General features: G+C 36.3%; 1 protein-coding gene across 1 annotated transcript; it reads right to left on the minus strand.

Annotated features, from left to right (window-relative positions):
• Positions 1-893: 893 nt before the first annotated feature.
• LOC132544682 (uncharacterized) lies at positions 894-7,876 on the minus strand. The gene is made up of 9 exons (XM_060208306.1): positions 7,480-7,876; positions 6,966-7,316; positions 5,963-6,352; positions 5,709-5,827; positions 5,039-5,391; positions 3,031-3,910; positions 2,852-2,876; positions 2,375-2,692; positions 894-1,210 (listed from the first exon to the last, which is right to left on the minus strand). The coding sequence occupies exons 1-9, from the start codon at positions 7,874-7,876 to the stop codon at positions 894-896; spliced, it is 3,150 nt and encodes a 1,049-aa protein (XP_060064289.1).
• Between the last annotated feature and the right edge of the window lie 12,006 nt (positions 7,877-19,882).

The following is a 19,882-nucleotide window of genomic DNA, read 5'->3' on the forward strand; positions in this document are numbered from 1 at the left end:
GTTATGGGGCTAGTGCAGATTCCCATCTAAAGTTAACAATTCTTCAGATGATTTTTTGTTTTCCTCAGTCACCTCCTATGCTTTGAAATCACTCCAGAAATTATAGGCGTAATAATTTTATATTGATACGAAATTCTATGAATTTATTGCATTGAAGATGATAAACCTGCTGGTTATTTGTTGAAAAAAGACCTTGTGAAATCTTTCAATTTTACTATTAGATATATTGATATGTCTTCTATTTACATTATATGAGATTTATCGACAATTTCCATCTACATACTCACCGGAGATGGAAATCAAGGACTCAACAAGGCTTCTACATCATTGATTTACCTAGATCTTTTCCTACAACAACTTTCCCTTTCTGGATAGCTTATTCATTGCATCTCCACCATTCTTTTGTTGTTGAAATGTCGCAATTTATCCGATATTCAAGCATTTGTTCACGAAATTAGAATTTTCGTGTCAAACAAGCGTTATATTGATTGTTCGGTCGGATAAGTCTTTAAAATTTATAAAGAAATCAATAAAAAGATTCCCTGGTCTGAAAAAGTAAAAATGGATAACTATTAACACCACAGATACACGTGTATGTAAGACATTTACTCTAACAATACAGAAAAGAAAATCATTTAAGGCCAAGAGTGTACTGTCGAGTCTGGATATCTGTTACAAACAGAAAGTAGAAACGTCAATTGATTATCTACTTCGACAGCATCTGGATCCCTTATCAATTGGGGTATTGCTGAGGAGTTCGACACGATAAATTTATAAATTTAAAGAAACTTTTTAAATATTACAACTGCGATACAGTTACACTGTCAACAACACGTATGTGATCACATAGTGACGTCATAAAAATGATAGCAATACACTTTACGAAACCCTAATCAACTCGAGTAACGATTGACAGGAGATAAGATGCGGTCTGAGAGAGATTTAACATCCATGTCGCATTCCATCATAGCTAATAGAAGCTTTTCTACGGTTGCCTTGGAACCTTCATTCCGGATCCACAGCTCCAGGAGAGCTATCATTCTGTCTCCGACCATTTGGTAATCAACATCGAATCTATCAATGTCCTTGTAATCCATGCCAAGGTCAAGGAACAGATTGTAGTAGGACTTAGCACTAATACATTTGGCAATAGAAGCCTTGTTGAAATTTGAGATTGGTGTTTTCAATACTTCCTTGGATAAATCCAAACCTGAAACAGGAAATATAACTTTTTTTCTAGTTTGTATATGTCTTGCATTAATGGATACGAAACAAAGATGATATCAACAGTTTACAAAGAATGCGATTCTGGTTAAAACAATTTGTGAAAATAATTAGTCATATTGCGATAAAAGAAAAAAAATGAAAATGAATCTAATTAGTATATCAAAAAAGATTAGCATTGTCTATCCACTTAAAGTTTCGGAGAAAAATCTGCATTATTTAGTATTTTTGTATCTTTCACCTTAAAGCTGACATTTGTTGTTGCGTTTTAAATCGTTGCCAAATATATGAAAGACGTGCCCGTAAAAAAACACTTATTATATTAATTTAGTTAAAAGATAACGTATATGCCAGCACAAGAATTATGAAACGGCATAAAGTCAGTTTTAAGCAATCGTTAGTAGTTCAAAGAGCCTTGTGTGTTGAAATCTAGGGCCTACTTAGAATTACCAGAAAAGATTGATAGATCTATCCACATTTAACAATCATCAACTTGATAAATTTAGCATATTTGGACGTCAATTACATCTTGATGTTTTGAAATAAGTTCATATGAATCTATACGGTGTCAACAAAAAAGCGAGCGCAATTTGATCAATGAACTACACATTAATATACAGTTCAAATAAATATGATATATGTCTACAGCATTTCGAACTGTCTGTTTCTCATTACTACAGCGGTGTTCGTGCCATTCAAACGTGACTTCAATAACAAATGCACACTTCTATTTTTTCTGTTATATGCAGTCAATATGCTATATAAATGGAGCGTTATTTATGCGAAAAATGCAGTACGGCGAGAGAGAAATTCTCTGAAGCAGGAGTTTTTGATCGGAAATCAATAGAAAAGGAAATGAGCTGATCTCTTACTTTACTTTTTGAAATCTTATTTATCAGGATTGTTTGCAACGGTCTTCTCAAACAATATATCGATATTTTGGTTAAGTTTCTTTAAATTAGAACGTTACCCTTTTCAACCTTGAAGTTTAATTTTAACTAATTATGTCGGATATTCATAGTCCGTTCTTTGACGAAAAATCAAGCGAAACAACTTTTCCAAGGTGGAATACACAACACTTTATTTGCTGTGTTAAGCACTATGACTATCCACTCAATACCTTTAAGCTCTCATTGTTAAATGAAATTACCTTTCAAAACCTCGACACAGTTTGTGTCTAAACTCGCTAATAGACTCGCATAAGGCATACCATGCTTTTGCATGGCGTCCACGATTTGAGGGAAACCGATGTCAAGTCTTGTATTCAAAACATGCAGAAACGTCTTTGTGATGCTGGTGCGAAAGGCGAGATTGCGTGTCTCTTCCATGATTTGGTCCAATACATGGACAGAAACGTTGAGCTCAACGAAAAACACTTGATATCCCCTTCCACTGATCAGTTTGGCAATCCGCCCAATCTCCTTCGGCGACGGTTTTCTTTCAGGGAGGGCGTGTACTAAGATTTCAGCTATAAACATTTCAAACATAACGGGTGGTCAATTAGATATATAATACTGGTTCCTTAATGGTTTGGAGTTGTTTACTATTACTATTATTCTTCATTTTCTTAAATACAAGCAATTGTTTCTATCAAAGTCATGTTTTAGACTAAAAAAAGAATTCTTACCGGTGTCGGGTTGGCGTTTTCTGCGCTGAAGGATAAAATAAGTATATAAGCACATTACATTGGATAACAATTATGTTTTCATTGCATCACGCGACATAGCGGCAAAATATTTACCTTGAAACAGCAATGTGGTCAAGCCTTATTGCACAAAATTCAGTAATAATTATGTTATTTCTTACCGTCCCAGTTTTAAAAAACCAGAAGTTGTAGTCTTCAAGAGATATCCATCCTCTACCACTTGCTCCAAGGCACTGCAAGCTAGACGCTTTTAGAAGATTTTCAATTTCTACCATCTTTTCGTCAGGTAAAAATCGGTAGTCATTATGCAAGCAAAATTTATAAGTAAGATGAGTTTGCCGATTCATTTCTAGTACCTTCCGAAGAAAGTATTCGAGAATATTTCTGATATTTATACCAATTTCTTGATCCAAGCTGTGGTTTTTGTCTCGTTTGAACATTATGACTTTCATCGCGTTTCCCCTACAGTTTAGGATGATGTTCCACATGTAGTCCACTGCTAGGCAGACGAACCTTCTGCGTACAAATAAAGACTGATCTTGTATCGGTTCGTCCATGCAATGGAACCTGTGGATACATGTGGCGATAAGTTTATCCCAAATGGCGTGTGGGATATATTCCTGTTCAAATCTGAAGCACAGAGCAGGTGACATGATTATGTCGGGTTCAGTTAATAGCGGTTGTAATGATTCAGGATCTGCTTCCTGCAGCATGCACGGAACAACATAGTAATCAATGCATCCATCGTCCAATATTGGCTTAGCGAGAAGACCGAACGTTTCCATCACCAGCTTAATGGTCTCTTCGTTCTCGCTGAAATCTTTTGATGTTTCATTTTTCCATAAGGCATGCAGATCGTCGAAGGGCAATTTTCCAGTTTTCGCAAAAGCATTCCATCTCTGTCGTTCTTTGAATCCAGAGGTAAATTTAGGATCTGTGATAATGCATTTCAGGGCGTCTAAGATGAAGTTGGGGTTCAGAATAATCACAGGATTATGATGAAGGTTGACAACGAGCATCGACCCCGTTATTTGTAGTTTTCTGCAAAGATACAAACTGCCCATATATAGAGGAAAAATTAGCATTCATTAATTGCCTTCATAGGAAGGATTTTGATTTTGAAGCATCAGAAACAATTATGGATTTCACTATATTAAGATGTAATAAGGTATAATCGAAGAAGACGACCCTTCTGGGACACTTATTCAAGAGCCTCAATGTAAATTTTCTGCTATCCATATTTTGCTCGCGGTCATAGATATTGTGTTTAAAGTGAATTATTATTCTCTAATCATTATTTTGTTATCATTTTCACACCAGCATCGCAATTATCTGAACAAAACTGTTAATATAAAAAATGGACGAAAACGACAAAGAATAGTATAGAGAATTTAATAGTTTTATAAATTGGTATGGCTTCTTATATATATTCATCCAAGCACGTCCATTTCGATATTATTTAGCATATTCGGTACAGTTTACGGAGGTAAAGACACTATCTAAGAAAAACTTGCTATTTGTCAATTAATTCAAAAGCAATCAGAAAACATCAAACAGTTTACAAATTCTAACTTCAAACGTCTACTCGATGAAATGACGGCTAGTTTTAATCAACAGAGCATTTAAAGAAATGATCTTTGAAAAAGTACGATGAGAAGAAAATCGGGTGTTAAAAGTACATTTGTATATATAGTGTTCTCCTCTTTCTGTTTCAGCCTGACGCTAATCACATTAACAAGATTTTGTGTCTGCAATTTCTTCTTCAAACTTTGACTTTCAATCTTTGAAATGTTATAAATTGTTTATTTCCGTTCAAAACACTTAGAAAATACCAACATGTGAACAGAATCATAATCAAATCTCAAATTCAATCAAACTCGGACAAAAAACGACCAAAAGTAAGACTTACACAAAAGCTCTTAAATGAATACATGGAAAATAAGACCAGATGTTCCGGAAGAGTAAGCGTCTTCTTCTTCATCATTATCGACGACACCCGCAATGTAAATCTTTGTCAATTTTAGTAAAGAACGTTCTTAAATGAGAACCGGATAACAACAACAGAGTTAACAGAAAAACTAACGAGCATTTATATTTATACAAAAAAATAAACCCACTATATTCTCTCTTTTGAAAGAAAAAATACCAGTATGTATAGCATAGTCATACTTTAAAAAATGTAGGATATCTTTATCGTCTGATAGAGGCACCAAAAGCTCTCTGTTCAAATCCATTACATCCTGGTATGTCATCATATTTAAACCTTGTCCTTTCCGTTTGAGAAGTTCTTGTTCTATTGCTATCCACCTCGCAGGTACTAGCTTCATCCATTCAGACTGAAACGGTGCTACTTCGAATAACTTCCTCCAAATCGTCTCATATAGGTCTTTATGTTGTGTTGTATCATTCAGATTGGAAATCGGAAACATCTCATAGACATGCTTTTCCATTATTCGTCTTATCCTTCGGTTTTGGTATAATTGATCAAGAATGGACCCAAATACCTTGAATTTTTCCTCTTCCTAAAGACAACCGGAAACTCATGATATCAAGATTCAGGTTAGATCTACCTTGCTCGGTTTATACTACATCAAACATCATTTGCTATAATGATAACTATGACGTGACTGAATTTTAACTTTGTCTCCTCTGCAAGTTTATAACCAATTAATGCACAGCTTTCGAACAGAAAAATAGAAGTTTAAGTTAGATAACCGCTTTAGTTGCGCTTAAAAATATATTTTCTTATATCATATTTTCTTGTTTTAAAACTGATGTGTCGATAAAAATCGTTCTTTAGATAAACGTGCAAACAACTGGTTCAAAATGCAGTACTCACCGTTCCAGAAACCTGGTCTAGATGGGATCCTACTAGTATAATGGGAGGCGTTCCTCTCTTTCCATCATTGTCGTCTACGGCGTATGTACCTACGGAACAAAGCCAGGTTTCTATGCTGCCTGTTAAAGGACAAGATAAGAAAAGCGTTACGAATTGTAGATGAACGATCTAAGAAAGTAATGCGATGATTGATAACGAGCTGTTTACAGAGATAAGTGTAAATCATTAATATAATGTATGGTGTTAGTTCTTACCTATTTCCGTATATCTCTTCTCCGAATCGACACACTTCGCTACATCGAAGACCAAAATAAACACCATATCCCCTGACATAAAACAATGGTGTGTATTGTAGAAAACTGTCTCTCCACCAAAATCATAAAGAGTAATGAAGCCACTGACTGTGTCGCTTTCCTTTTCTTTTGTCTCCTTTCCTTCGGCATTGACCAGTTCCTCATACAGGTGTTTGCTCTCGTCATCTTCGGGGTCGCTTGTAAAGTCATCTTCGTATTGTGTGTCGTACCAGTATTCGTGGTCTTCATACTGGTATAAAATTTCGCCTACCATTTCCTGTTGTGCATTGGATATATTTCCTTCATTTGTAAGGGGGATGCTTCTCATTTGGATCGATGATGTGCCCACTTCTAAATGTTGTAATCAAAACAATGTTTATGTTGAAAATTCATTTAATCATGAGACTATAACTTTTCTACATCGATATTTTAACGTTTGTCGCAGGGTCTGTTCTGATTTGCCAATCTCCCCTTCAATGCATAACGCCACTACAATAACATAATGAATTTGTATTTGTTTGCAATCTCAATCAACATTCATGTACATCAAATAGTATGAGAAATAAACATGTTATTGTCTGTTTTTTCAATGAGACGTAAAGATCAACCTGCTGTGTGAAGTCTATTTCTTGTCGAGGCCTAAAAACATCGAAAACCCTGGGCCATCAGAACCGGTCGTCAGTAGATATATCTTTTTTGCCTGCCAGCAGAAAGCTTATTAACAAACTGACTTTCAACGATTTATCATAGTATTAATGCGATAAAAGGTTCATGTTCAAGTGTGTTTCACTTAGTTATACAATCATCCCATGTGCATGTTTCAAAATCTTTGATCTTTAATCGATGACTATATCACATGGTTCATATATGTTCCTGAAATATCGTTTAAGACCTAGTATATTCATCAATCAGAGTAAATTATTTAGAACCTCGCCAACTTATATTGTCTATGTATGTTACATACCTAATTTAGCAGAAACGTCATGTTGGTTTGGATTGTTCAGATTTGTGTTGGATTTCTGTGCACTGTAACGTTTAAATATTCGCCGTAAACGCTCAATACCAGTTTCCTCCTCCCCTCCCTCGCCAAGCTTTTGACGAAAGCCTGTGATTGGATCCCAATCTAAATAATTTGCTAGAAATTCCACAACGTTTGTTGATTCCGGACCATCTACTGGAAATTCTTCCCGTGACAGTTGTTTCCGTAGGCATGTCTTTCCGGATCCGACGTTCCCAATAAAGGTAATGGTGATGTTGCAAGTTTGAACCATTTTCTCAGCGATCCCTTTCTTAACCTGGTACTGTGCGTGTTGATCTGTTAATGCAATTATGCAGATGTATTGATAAATATTATCCCTCTGAATTAATCTATTTTGTATGTAATATAATGTTGCAGTACATTTGTACCACTAATAAGCAAATGTAAGTATAAATGTGTGCTAATATGTTTTTAATTATCGTATAATAAAGACACTTACCAAGAAGATGAATTACGTCTTTATATTCACTTTGTTCTGGGTTATCGTCCAATTTTTCTCTGGCCACATCTATTGGCCGTCGTCCCTTGTAGTTAACCATTTGTATGGCGTCCGGACACTTTTCACACACAATCTCCATTACCAGTGCCCATGGGTGGCCTTCTCTTGCCAAGTAGTGAAGGATATTGTATCCGAATATATCTTTCAACGCCAGGTCCGGTCCGGCCATCTCTTTGACGAGATGTACTGCCACTTGTTCATGATTATTGTGTACAGCCTGCATAAGGGGTGTTAGACCATCTTCACCTATCAATCCTAGCGATGCCCCTTCACTTACTAAACGTTGAACTTCGTCAAGATTTCCACGACTGGCTGCTAGGTGAAGGGGTAAAGACATGATCCGAAGCAATGCCTGTGAATATACCGGAGACGATGGTTGCATCTAAAATGCTTTTAATGTCAAATACGATTTCAAAATTCATGATGTTGCTTTTTTATCTAAAAAAAGACTTGTTTTGAAAATAACTTCAATTTCGATTATTTCTTCTATCCGGTTACCATCATACACGACATCAAAAGCTACTACCAACATGTATGAAGTCTGTACGTACCCAATTAGTCACGTGACTGTCACGTAAAACTATAGTAGCACTTGGTTGATAAATCGTACAGGAGAACCCCCATATATGGTTTATACCCAAATTAAGAGTTCCTCAAAAGGGATGAAAAGTGCTGTAAGATAAGCTCGACGATTTTTAAGAATTTATAGCTATGATAATGGGGTGTTCTGGTACCGTAAATGTTAATGTGAATCTGTCAATATTGGAACTCTTAAACAGTATATATAGTCTATATACGTTGTCACGACAGCCGATCACGGCCGCGATCATTGAAGAATCTAACCGTATTTCAAGAAATCGAAAGTCTTTTCTGTTATTGCTAGATCATACTTAACACTATCTTATCAAGTCAAGAAAACGGGAAGAAAAACACAAGAAATAGCCAAAATGGCAGGTGGTGAAGATACTCATCGATCGATTGGAACATTGTTACGTCATCAGAATGTATTGAAGTCAAAAATGTATCTTTTTTATTAATAGATTAATGAGCAACAAAATAATATGCAACAGTAAACCACATGCTTGAACTAACTCCACGCACGTTTAATCGTAAGTGAAATCATTATGTTAATTGTTCACAAAATAGATAACAGTACAAATAGATATTGTTACTATCTACATGTATAATAGTCAGTATATTAATAAAAATGATAAAAAAAATAATAAAAAAAAACAATAAAATTAATTTCAACAATTTGTTCTTGCTATAAATATGGATGAATAAACAAGCTTATCTACATCATCACAAAACAAATTTGGTAGCTGCTGGTCAAATGGTATTTACAAGTGTATGAAAGCATACCCAGTTCCTTGTTTCACCATACCAGCAGAGATGTGTTATATATAGTGTTTCATGCTACGACCGAGAAGAAATAATTATTTTTGCAATTGTTCAGTTACCATTTAATCTATCCAAAGACCTTTAAGAAGGATCCAATCTGACTGTCAAAACAGGTATCCGCCGTCTACAAAATTTCATGTGAAGTGGACTATGCGCGATATTGTAACTTCTTTAACGTTCCGTCGGTCGATCAGGCTATAGACGTAAACATTACCCTGAAAACTGAGTTTGGGTATCATAACTGACTGAAACGAAACATTAACATTGGCATTGTGATCAATACATTTCTCTGAGATGCAAATTAGTTTGTTTTAGGTCCTTGCGTCATGAAAACTTATCCATAAAGGAACTAGTATTAATCAATATATAATAGATTTATGAAGATATATGGGAGAATACATGTATGATGCCTCTAATCAAAGGGAAAATTTACCATGTATAAAGGATTACATATATGGTGGCCATCAGAAAAGTATCGACTTTCATGAAAAAATGTTTTGAAGCATTGGATACATAAACTCAAGTTATATACATAGATATAACCACTTAATTACATCCTCCACCCCCTTTTTAAAATTCACGATAATGCAATATATTACATCAGTAATGACACATATTCTGACCACGAGCAATGTCCCAGGGTACCATATGAACACCTGTTAGTTTTGAACTTGTTAATGTAACTGTTTGTTTTTATAGTAAGAAAGATGTTAGCACAAGCACAAGACTTTTAATCTGATGGGTGTTAAATAGGTGCAACATATTGAACCAATTCTAAAATAAAAATATATATACTTGATGGCCATCAAAAAAGTATCTATGAGAAGATGTATCAGATATGTAAGAGGATACATTTTAATGCATAACCACAAATCAAATTTGGTTGAAATATGGTCAAGCTTTAGGACGAATATGGTTTTAACGCAAGATTTTACTTTAATTCCCGATTTGTGTCCTCTCATTTCTTCTAAATATATAATGTTAAGTCTCACCCTAGATATTTTTGATGGCTATCATCATGTATCTATCCCTCTGTATATCTTCATGAATTTCACTCTAGATATGATTCTGATGGCCATTGTATATCTATCCTCAGTTATCTATGATAAATCACTTCCAGATATTATTGTGATTTTCATTTATCGTATACGTTTTTGGTATGAATTTGTAGATTTTTATCAAAAATTTGTCCCCATATGTACTTCTATCTAAGGATTAAGTCAAATGTGCAGTATTCTCAACTTTTGGTTAGTTATCCTGTATAATATGTATGGCATTTTTGAAAGCTTCAATGACCATGGTTTTTCAAATAAACTGATTTCAAAATTGGATTTTTAAAAACTTTTCTTTCATATTAAGTTCTGAGCAATGTGAAGAGCAATTTTCCTGGATTTGTAATATGTTTTGTAATATAGCACAATATTTCATTGTACATTATCTATTTTATATTACTTTCCATATTGGACAGTTGAAGCATGGTTAAAACAAGAAACATAATTAAAAATTGTTGTTGTGTTTTGCAATCATCTGAATTAAAGAACAGTCCAATTCAATATTTTATATATTTAAGATTGATATTCTGATGTTTGAAATCCATATCATGACATTTTTTAATTTATCTTAATCAATGTACTGTTATCTATAAATAGAATTTGAAACATTGCAAATATATAAGAAACTTTATATATTCAACTAATTAAAAAGCATGTTTTGCAATCAGAGCTGATATATAATCAATTGTTCATAGGTAATATCTACCTATATGAACTCTCATGCAAAAGATAGGTCACTTAAGCCCATCATCATCTAATTATCTCCTACCAATTGTCTAAACGTCTACATTGATTGATACCTATGCCTGCTCTACCAATAATGAAAGTAGCTGTTATCCCAACACCAACAGAAGTTCTCAAGTGATTTAACCCGACATTCATCATACATAACAGAATTGTGAAGAGAAATATTACGACATAAGAATATAAATAATATAGAGAGGGATAATTTTATGAAAGACAAAAGTATCTCAAGATACTTTTATGACAGGGAAAAATTATCCAGGTGCTTATATGATGGAAAGTACAAATATAATGTGTCACCGATATGCAGTAGTTGAGCTTGCATACATGTATCTAAAAATAGAAGTTATTACGATACTGTTGATTCTAATTGATGTAAATGTATTAGACGTATGAGAGATACTTAGCGTGTTGTCTTTGCTTTATAGGATTTCATGTGTCCTATATTTACAGTGATGACGTAAATCGAGAAATTTCAAATGTGTAACAGTTACATAGGCGAGATTTTTGTATGCACATGTGTGTGAAGCGGCATATACAATTATTACTTGCCCTTTTGAGGTTTTCACCATTCAGGAATAATAAATAATGAGTACTGTTTATCGATATCAGACGTGAAAAATAACATGACAGCATTTATATACGGGTTATAGTGATATGACATTGTTTATCAATAACAAAACTAACAGAGAAGATGTCATCATATTAACGTAATCTCAATGCAAACGCATACTCTACGACACTACAGCAACATAGGTACAAAAACAGGAAGTGTGCTTCAATGATCAACTGAAAAAATCATCAGAATGTACAAATGTGATATACGTATCGTTAAATATAAGCTACAAACATTTCAAACTGGATCAAGATACACATCTTCCACAAACCGTAGAATACTCGCTTACACAATCTGGTACGACAACTCCTAGTTTTTTGTATTTGATATTATTATACGTCAATATATGTTGTCATTTACGTTGAACTTACCTTGATGATTTAATTAATGATGGACGTTAAAGGACGACTTTTCAGCACCGAACATTCTTCATACGACTGTAATAGATATTGTCATGGAAAGCTCTGATGGTGTATCATGACAATATTCCGACATTTGTACAACTATTATCCACGTCATTTGTTGATCGTGTGTGAATCACATTACTCCTCGTCTTAATGTTAAAACGATTGTATAACAGCCACACCACTAACGTCATGCCGAATGATTCTACCCTATCTTACATAGAAATCAGTCTATTTATAGAGCTACACAAAGCGGACAAGGACTGAATCATCGAAAAACTACTCCAATCACAAAAATGCTTAATTACTGTATCGGTGGATCATATTTTACCGATGTAATTTATTTGCGTATGACAATACCCTAAATGAAGTACATGTACATGAATCATGAGATAAGCTAGTATAGGCTTGCTTGATAAAACTTATGTTTTAACATGTTGTTTTTACAACGTTCATGACTTCGTCATACATATTATAAGTGTGTAAAATTGTGTATAAAATATTTAACAAGAAATGTATTAGGCACCATCAAATATTGATGTTCCAAGATTGCATTACTTGTGCGGGGAAACGCCTCACGGATGGCAACTTACCCTAGGATGCTGGCAGGCACTAGGAAACTTTCATTCGTCTTCGTAAAACGAAACACTGCCGTTGATTAAGTTGATATAGTTTATATGAAATGTGGTAATGGATAGAAATGTTATATTCAATGATGTTAGAAATTATAGAAATAAGAACAAACCAAATTGATATTGTATTGATCACAAGTATGAGATGAGATACAGATAGGATGAAAATATTCTAAACAAACTGTTTCTTTATAACACAAATGAAAAAGATGTAATATAAGTATAAAATTCTAAAGAACTTTACGAGTTGTTGTAAAAAAACAAGTCGCATAACCATAATCCGAACTCAAATTCAATAAAACAGGGGCAAAGTATGAACAAAAAAACAATGTACATGAAGACTCCTGAAACAAATTTAAGGAGAATAAGACCAGGTGTTCCGACAGAAGAGTAAGCGTCTTCTGCTTCATCGACAAAGTTATACAAGCTGTAGTAAGTAGCTTAAGTAATTAAAATAATTACCTTATCCTCATTGTATCACAATCCAGGTGTATCAGTTCGTGTTAATTGTTCTGGGATAGTATGTTCGTATCAACGTTTCTGACAAAATGCCTGGAATATGATATACTAGAATGTTAGCAGCGGCAATGGAAACCTACCCGTGTTCACAAACGTTACTTCTTTTTTTTACGTTCTGCTGTGCAAATGTAGATTACGGATGCTAAAATTTAAAGTATGTGCCATTCATTTAAATACTAGATAAATGGCAGTTTGGTCTTTGTAATACTGGAAGATGGTGCTTGTTTTGATGACATGAATATCTCTTGTGTAGATGTTGTCTAATGAATTACTGATAGGTAGGTGACTTGATATGCTGTAGGTAAGCGTTTGTATGGATGACAACGCAATTAGTGTTTCATTAATTTTATAATTGAAGTCTCCCAATAAGTTAATGGGACCGCAAGGGCGCACAATGCAATTTCGTGAATGGTAACATTTCAGCGAATTTCTATTTATAGTTAAGTTGACGCGGTTTATTAACCATCAAATGTCATAACTCATACAATGTAGCCTTAAGAGCAATGATGTGAATATTTTGTTAGCTTCTATTTATAGTTACAAGGACCTTTTTTTGACTGCACAAGGTTGGGAGTCGAGTTCGTGCAAGATGTGATATTTTAAATCATATATGTACGAAACTTTATCAAGATTATCTGAAGTTCTTAGAGATCGTAAGGAGGATGCCAAAGATTGCGCAAAACACACACAAGTGTATAACACCTTTAGATATAAATTTAGAGTTAGGTACAGTAGAAAAAATAATTTAAATTTTCATGATATATATTTTCGATGGAAAGGATTTTTGTGTTGTCTAAAACGTTCATATCACAGGCAGGAGAAAAGTGAAATAGGACAATAAATACATACAATAATTTGAAATTCTTATTTACCGCGTTTTCACAACAACAAGTTCTCAAATGATTTTTATTATCGCATTTGTTTGTTATCACTGCGCCACCCAACCAACCAATTGTAACGTGACTAAGGTAAGCCAAACAAGCAACCGTTCGACTACCTGTCCTGTATCCTACCATCTCACTAGCGCGCCTTCTGAGCACGAAACATCGAAGCTGCAATATATATCTTTAGACATCGGACATCGAATCTGCTCAATTAAGAAGCGTGTCGCAATGAGAGTTGGCATCATTCAGGTAATATCAGAAGAGTGTTAACACCTTTGTTTCTTAGATGTCAGTACAAAATATACAACATTACACTTAACTTGTGCAATGAAATAAATAATTCAATTAATGTGTATAGCTTGTACTGCACTTCAAATCGTAGATAGATTTTAGTTCATTTCTTTGTACCGTACACATGATATTTAACATAAGTATTGGCAAACCAAAGGTGGACTTGATAAGTCTGTGGTAGACATCTTTGGGGAAGGTCATTGGAGAATGTTTTTGGAAAAACATATTCAGGTCATGTTATGTATTTATAAGACGTTTATTCCACATATTTCAGGAAAATTAGATTAGCAACGAAAGTGCATGTAGACCTTGTCTGCAATGTGTTAGTACTCCATCTATTGTCTTATCACTTTAAAGATTAAACATATACTTACATGTAGGAGGGTGCTAAACAGAACAACGGGGAAAAGTATAGGCGGAAAAGGCTGCTTACAGATATGGAACATTTGAAATGGCTTAATGAATATTACAGTATAAGCTGACCTTCAATTATTTGAGATCATTCAGAGAAAATAAAACATCCGATGTGTTTCATTTCCTGTAGACAAATCAAACCATTCACCGATGGTTTTATTTCTACCATACTGTAAAAGACTAAATGCTTGTGGATTTCGTCAGAATGAATGATTCCCGAAATGAAGTGTCAATCAATTTAAGTAAAAGTTTAAGCAAAGTAGAAGTCAGTCTGAATCAATTTTTGAAATCGAGCTGCAAACACATGACAGCGCCAAAATTATATCAGATAAATCCTCGTTCTGTCACGTTACATTCGCTAATGTTGTTAATAAAGAGCCTGCGATACACAGTTACCACTAAGACTAACTGCATATATCTTTTCCAGACTCAGGGAATTAATCTACTATAAATCATACAATTAATAGGTTTGATAAAATTAGATATGCAGGACAGTGTAAATGTTTGAAACATTTTACTGGCACTACAAAGTTGCTGTAATTCAGCATAATGGGACAGTTGCAAATAGTGAACAAGAATTGTACTGTTTTCACACAATTTAAAATTTTCTTTTTTATTTTAACATCATTTTTTTTCAACCAGATCACCGATCATTACGTTCTTTGTCTTCATCATTTTTGCCATACGAGGCAGAGATACACGACAAAGGAGTGTAGAAACTAAGTACACTTTTGTAAGAAAACGTGCTTTGTTGTACGAAACATTTACACAGATTCACCCTAAAAACCAGCAAAGCAACATTAACTTTCATAATGTTTATGGGTACACTTGCTCTCCGAAGCTACATGTTCAAGAACTTTTAAAAAATAGCATTAGAAAGCATTCAAAAGTATTCATCCGCAAAGTCAAGTGGCCGAGAAATACTGATTGTTTTTAATTGGGCTCCAATGAAACCTAATATGATTGTGATTTTACAGTATATGGAGTGAAAAAGCATTTCATTTCAGTGATGGAGTGATGATGAATAAAAGAGGGTCTATAATTTAGACGTCTAGAAGATGAACAACAAGTGTTAGTATATAGACAGGAAGAACGAATAGATATATACATAAATAAACAAATTAGGCCCATAGCATCACTGACAAGTTCTAGGACGAAACAACAATATTATTCAGTTTAATTCAGTTTTGTCTCTACTGTATCTAATTGTTTTGTATATTCACTTTTGTCTTTTGTACAATTTAACCTATTCCCTGGCTAAGTTATATTTATGCACCTGCATGATAATTGAATACATCATATTGCATGACACGAGTTATTGTGATTGTTGTTGTTATTGTCGATCTTCCGATTTAATGTGCTATTGAATATCAGGTTCTAGGAATGGATAAGTGTGTCGTTGAATGTCAGGAGGCCAGTCTAGACGATTTAATGTGTCGTTAAGTATCAGTGGGCCGATCCAGACGATTTAATGTGTCGTTAGGTATCAGTGGGCCGATCCAGATGATTTAATGTGTCGTTAAGTATCAGTGGGCCGATCCAGACGATTTAATGTGTCGTTAAGTATCAGTGGGCCGATCCAGACGATTTAATGTGTCGTTAAGTATCAGTGGGCCGATCCAGACGATTTAATGTGTCGTTAAGTATCAGTGGGCCGATCCAGACGAGTATCATCCAGACGATTTAATGTGTCGTTAAGTATCAGTGGGCCGATCCAGACGATTTACTTTGTCGTTGAGTATCAGTGGGCCGATCCAGACGATTTAATGTGTCGTTAAGTATCAGTGGGCCGATCCAGACGATTTAATGTGTCGTTAAGTATCAGTGGGCCGATCCAGACGATTGAATGTGTCGTTTGGTATCAGTGGGCCGATCCAGACGATTTAATGTGTCGTTAAGTATCAGTGGGCCGATCCAGACGATTTAATGTGTCGTTAAGTATCAGTGGACCGATCCAGACGATTTAATGTGTCGTTAAGTATCAGTGGGCCGATCCAGACGATTTAATGTGTCGTTAAGTATCAGTGGGCCGATCCAGACGATTTAATGTGTCGTTAAGTATCAGTGGGCCGATCCAGACGATTTAATGTGTCGTTAAGTATCAGTGGGCCGATCCAGACGATTTAATGTGTCGTTAAGTATCAGTGGGCCGATCCAGACGATTTAATGTGTCGTTAAGTATCAGTGGGCCGATCCAGACGATTTAATGTGTCGTTAAGTATCAGTGGGCCGATCCAGACGATTTAATGTGTCGTTAAGTATCAGTGGGCCGATCCAGACGATTTAATGTGTCGTTTAGTATCAGTGGGCCGATCCAGACGATTTAATGTGTCGTTACGTATCAGTTGGTCGATCCAGACGATTTAATGTGTCCGTTAGTATCAGTGGGCCGATCCAGACGATTTAATGTGTCGTTTAGTATCAGTGGGCCGATCCAGACGATTTAATGTGTCGTTAAGTATCAGTGGGCCGATCAAGACGATTTAATGTGTCGTTAAGTATCAGTGGGCCGATCCAGACGATTTAATGTGTCGTTAAGTATCAGTGGGCCGATCCAGACGATTTAATGTGTCGTTAAGTATCAGTGGGCCGATCCAGACGATTTAATGTGTCGTTAAGTATCAGTGGGCCGATCCAGACGATTTAATGTGTCGTTAAGTATCAGTGGGCCGATCCAGACGATTTAATGTGTCGTTAAGTATCAGTGGGCCGATCCAGACGATTTAATGTGTCGTTAAGTATCAGTGGGCCGATCCAGACGATTTAATGTGTCGTTAAGTATCAGTGGGCCGATCCAGACGATTTAATGTGTCGTTAAGTATCAGTGGGCCGATCCAGACGATTTAATGTGTCGTTAAGTATCAGTGGGCCGATCAAGACGATTTAATGTGTCGTTAAGTTTCAGTGGGCCGATCCAGAGGATTTAATGTGTCGTTAAGTATCAGCGGGCCGATCTAGACGATTTAATGTGTCGTTAAGTATCAGTGGGCCGATCCAGACGATTTAATGTGTCGTTAAGTATCAGTGGGCCGATCCAGACGATTTAATGTGTCGTTAAGTATCAGTGGGCCGATCCAGACGATTTAATGTGTCGTTAAGTATCAGTGGGCCGATCCAGACGATTTAATGTGTCGTTAAGTATCAGTGGGCCGATCCAGACGATTTAATGTGTCGTTAAGTATCAGTGGGCCGATCCAGACGATTTAATGTGTCGTTAAGTATCAGTGGGCCGATCCAGACGATTTAATGTGTCGTTAAGTATCAGTGGGCCGATCCAGACGATTTAATGTGTCGTTAAGTATCAGTGGGCCGATCCAGACGATTTAATGTGTCGTTAAGTATCAGTGGGCCGATCCAGACGATTTAATGTGTCGTTAAGTATCAGTGGGCCGATCCAGACGATTTAATGTGTCGTTAAGTATCAGTGGGCCGATCCAGACGATTTAATGTGTCGTTAAGTATCAGTGGGCCGATCCAGACGATTTAATGTGTCGTTAAGTATCAGTGGGCCGATCCAGACGATTTAATGTGTCGTTAAGTATCAGTGGGCCGATCCAGACGATTTAATGTGTCGTTAAGTATCAGTGGGCCGATCCAGACGATTTAATGTGTCGTTAAGTATCAGTGGGCCGATCCAGACGATTTAATGTGTCGTTAAGTATCAGTGGGCCGATCCAGACGATTTAATGTGTCGTTAAGTATCAGTGGGCCGATCCAGACGATTTAATGTGTCGTTAAGTATCAGTGGGCCGATCCAGACGATTTAATGTGTCGTTAAGTATCAGTGGGCCGATCCAGACGATTTAATGTGTCGTTAAGTATCAGTGGGCCGATCCAGACGATTTAATGTGTCGTTAAGTATCAGTGGGCCGATCCAGACGATTTAATGTGTCGTTAAGTATCAGTGGGCCGATCCAGACGATTTAATGTGTCGTTAAGTATCAGTGGGCCGATCCAGACGATTTAATGTGTCGTTAAGTATCAGTGGGCCGATCCAGACGATTTAATGTGTCGTTAAGTATCAGTGGGCCGATCCAGACGATTTAATGTGTCGTTAAGTATCAGTGGGCCGATCCAGACGATTTAATGTGTCGTTAAGTATCAGTGGGCCGATCCAGACGATTTAATGTGTCGTTAAGTATCAGTGGGCCGATCCAGACGATTTAATGTGTCGTTAAGTATCAGTGGGCCGATCCAGACGATTTAATGTGTCGTTAAGTATCAGTGGGCCGATCCAGACGATTTAATGTGTCGTTAAGTATCAGTGGGCCGATCCAGACGATTTAATGTGTCGTTAAGTATCAGTGGGCCGATCCAGACGATTTAATGTGTCGTTAAGTATCAGTGGGCCGATCCAGACGATTTAATGTGTCGTTAAGTATCAGTGGGCCGATCCAGACGATTTAATGTGTCGTTAAGTATCAGTGGGCCGATCCAGACGATTTAATGTGTCGTTAAGTATCAGTGGGCCGATCCAGACGATTTAATGTGTCGTTAAGTATCAGTGGGCCGATCCAGACGATTTAATGTGTCGTTAAGTATCAGTGGGCCGATCCAGACGATTTAATGTGTCGTTAAGTATCAGTGGGCCGATCCAGACGATTTAATGTGTCGTTAAGTATCAGTGGGCCGATCCAGACGATTTAATGTGTCGTTAAGTATCAGTGGGCCGATCCAGACGATTTAATGTGTCGTTAAGTATCAGTGGGCCGATCCAGACGATTTAATGTGTCGTTAAGTATCAGTGGGCCGATCCAGACGATTTAATGTGTCGTTAAGTATCAGTGGGCCGATCCAGACGATTTAATGTGTCGTTAAGTATCAGTGGGCCGATCCAGACGATTTAATGTGTCGTTAAGTATCAGTGGGCCGATCCAGACGATTTAATGTGTCGTTAAGTATCAGTGGGCCGATCCAGACGATTTAATGTGTCGTTTAGTATCAGTGGGCCGATCCAGACGATTTAATGTGTCGTTAAGTATCGATTTAATGTGTCGTTAAGTATCAGTGGGCCGATCCAGACGATTTAATGTGTCGTTAAGTATCAGTGGGCCGATCCAGACGATTTAATGTGTCGTTAAGTATCAGTGGGCCGATCCAGACGATTTAATGTGTAGTTTGGTATCAGAGGGCCGATCCAGACGATTTACTGTGTCGTAAAGTATCAGTGGGCCGATCCAGACGATTTAATGTGTCGTTAAGTATCAGTGGGCCGATCCAGACGATTTAATGTGTCGTTAAGTATCAGTGGGCCGATCCAGACGATTTAATGTGTCGTTAAGTATCAGTGGGCCGATCCAGACGATTTAATGTGTCGTTAAGTATCAGTGGGCCGATCCAGACGATTTAATGTGTCGTTAAGTATCAGTGGGCCGATCCAGACGAT

Source organism: Ylistrum balloti, unplaced genomic scaffold (assembly GCF_031769215.1).
Source record: "Ylistrum balloti isolate Yb309-2 unplaced genomic scaffold, AGI_CSIRO_Ybal_v1 Utg369806, whole genome shotgun sequence".
NCBI classification, from domain to species: Eukaryota; Metazoa; Mollusca; class Bivalvia; order Pectinida; family Pectinidae; genus Ylistrum; species Ylistrum balloti.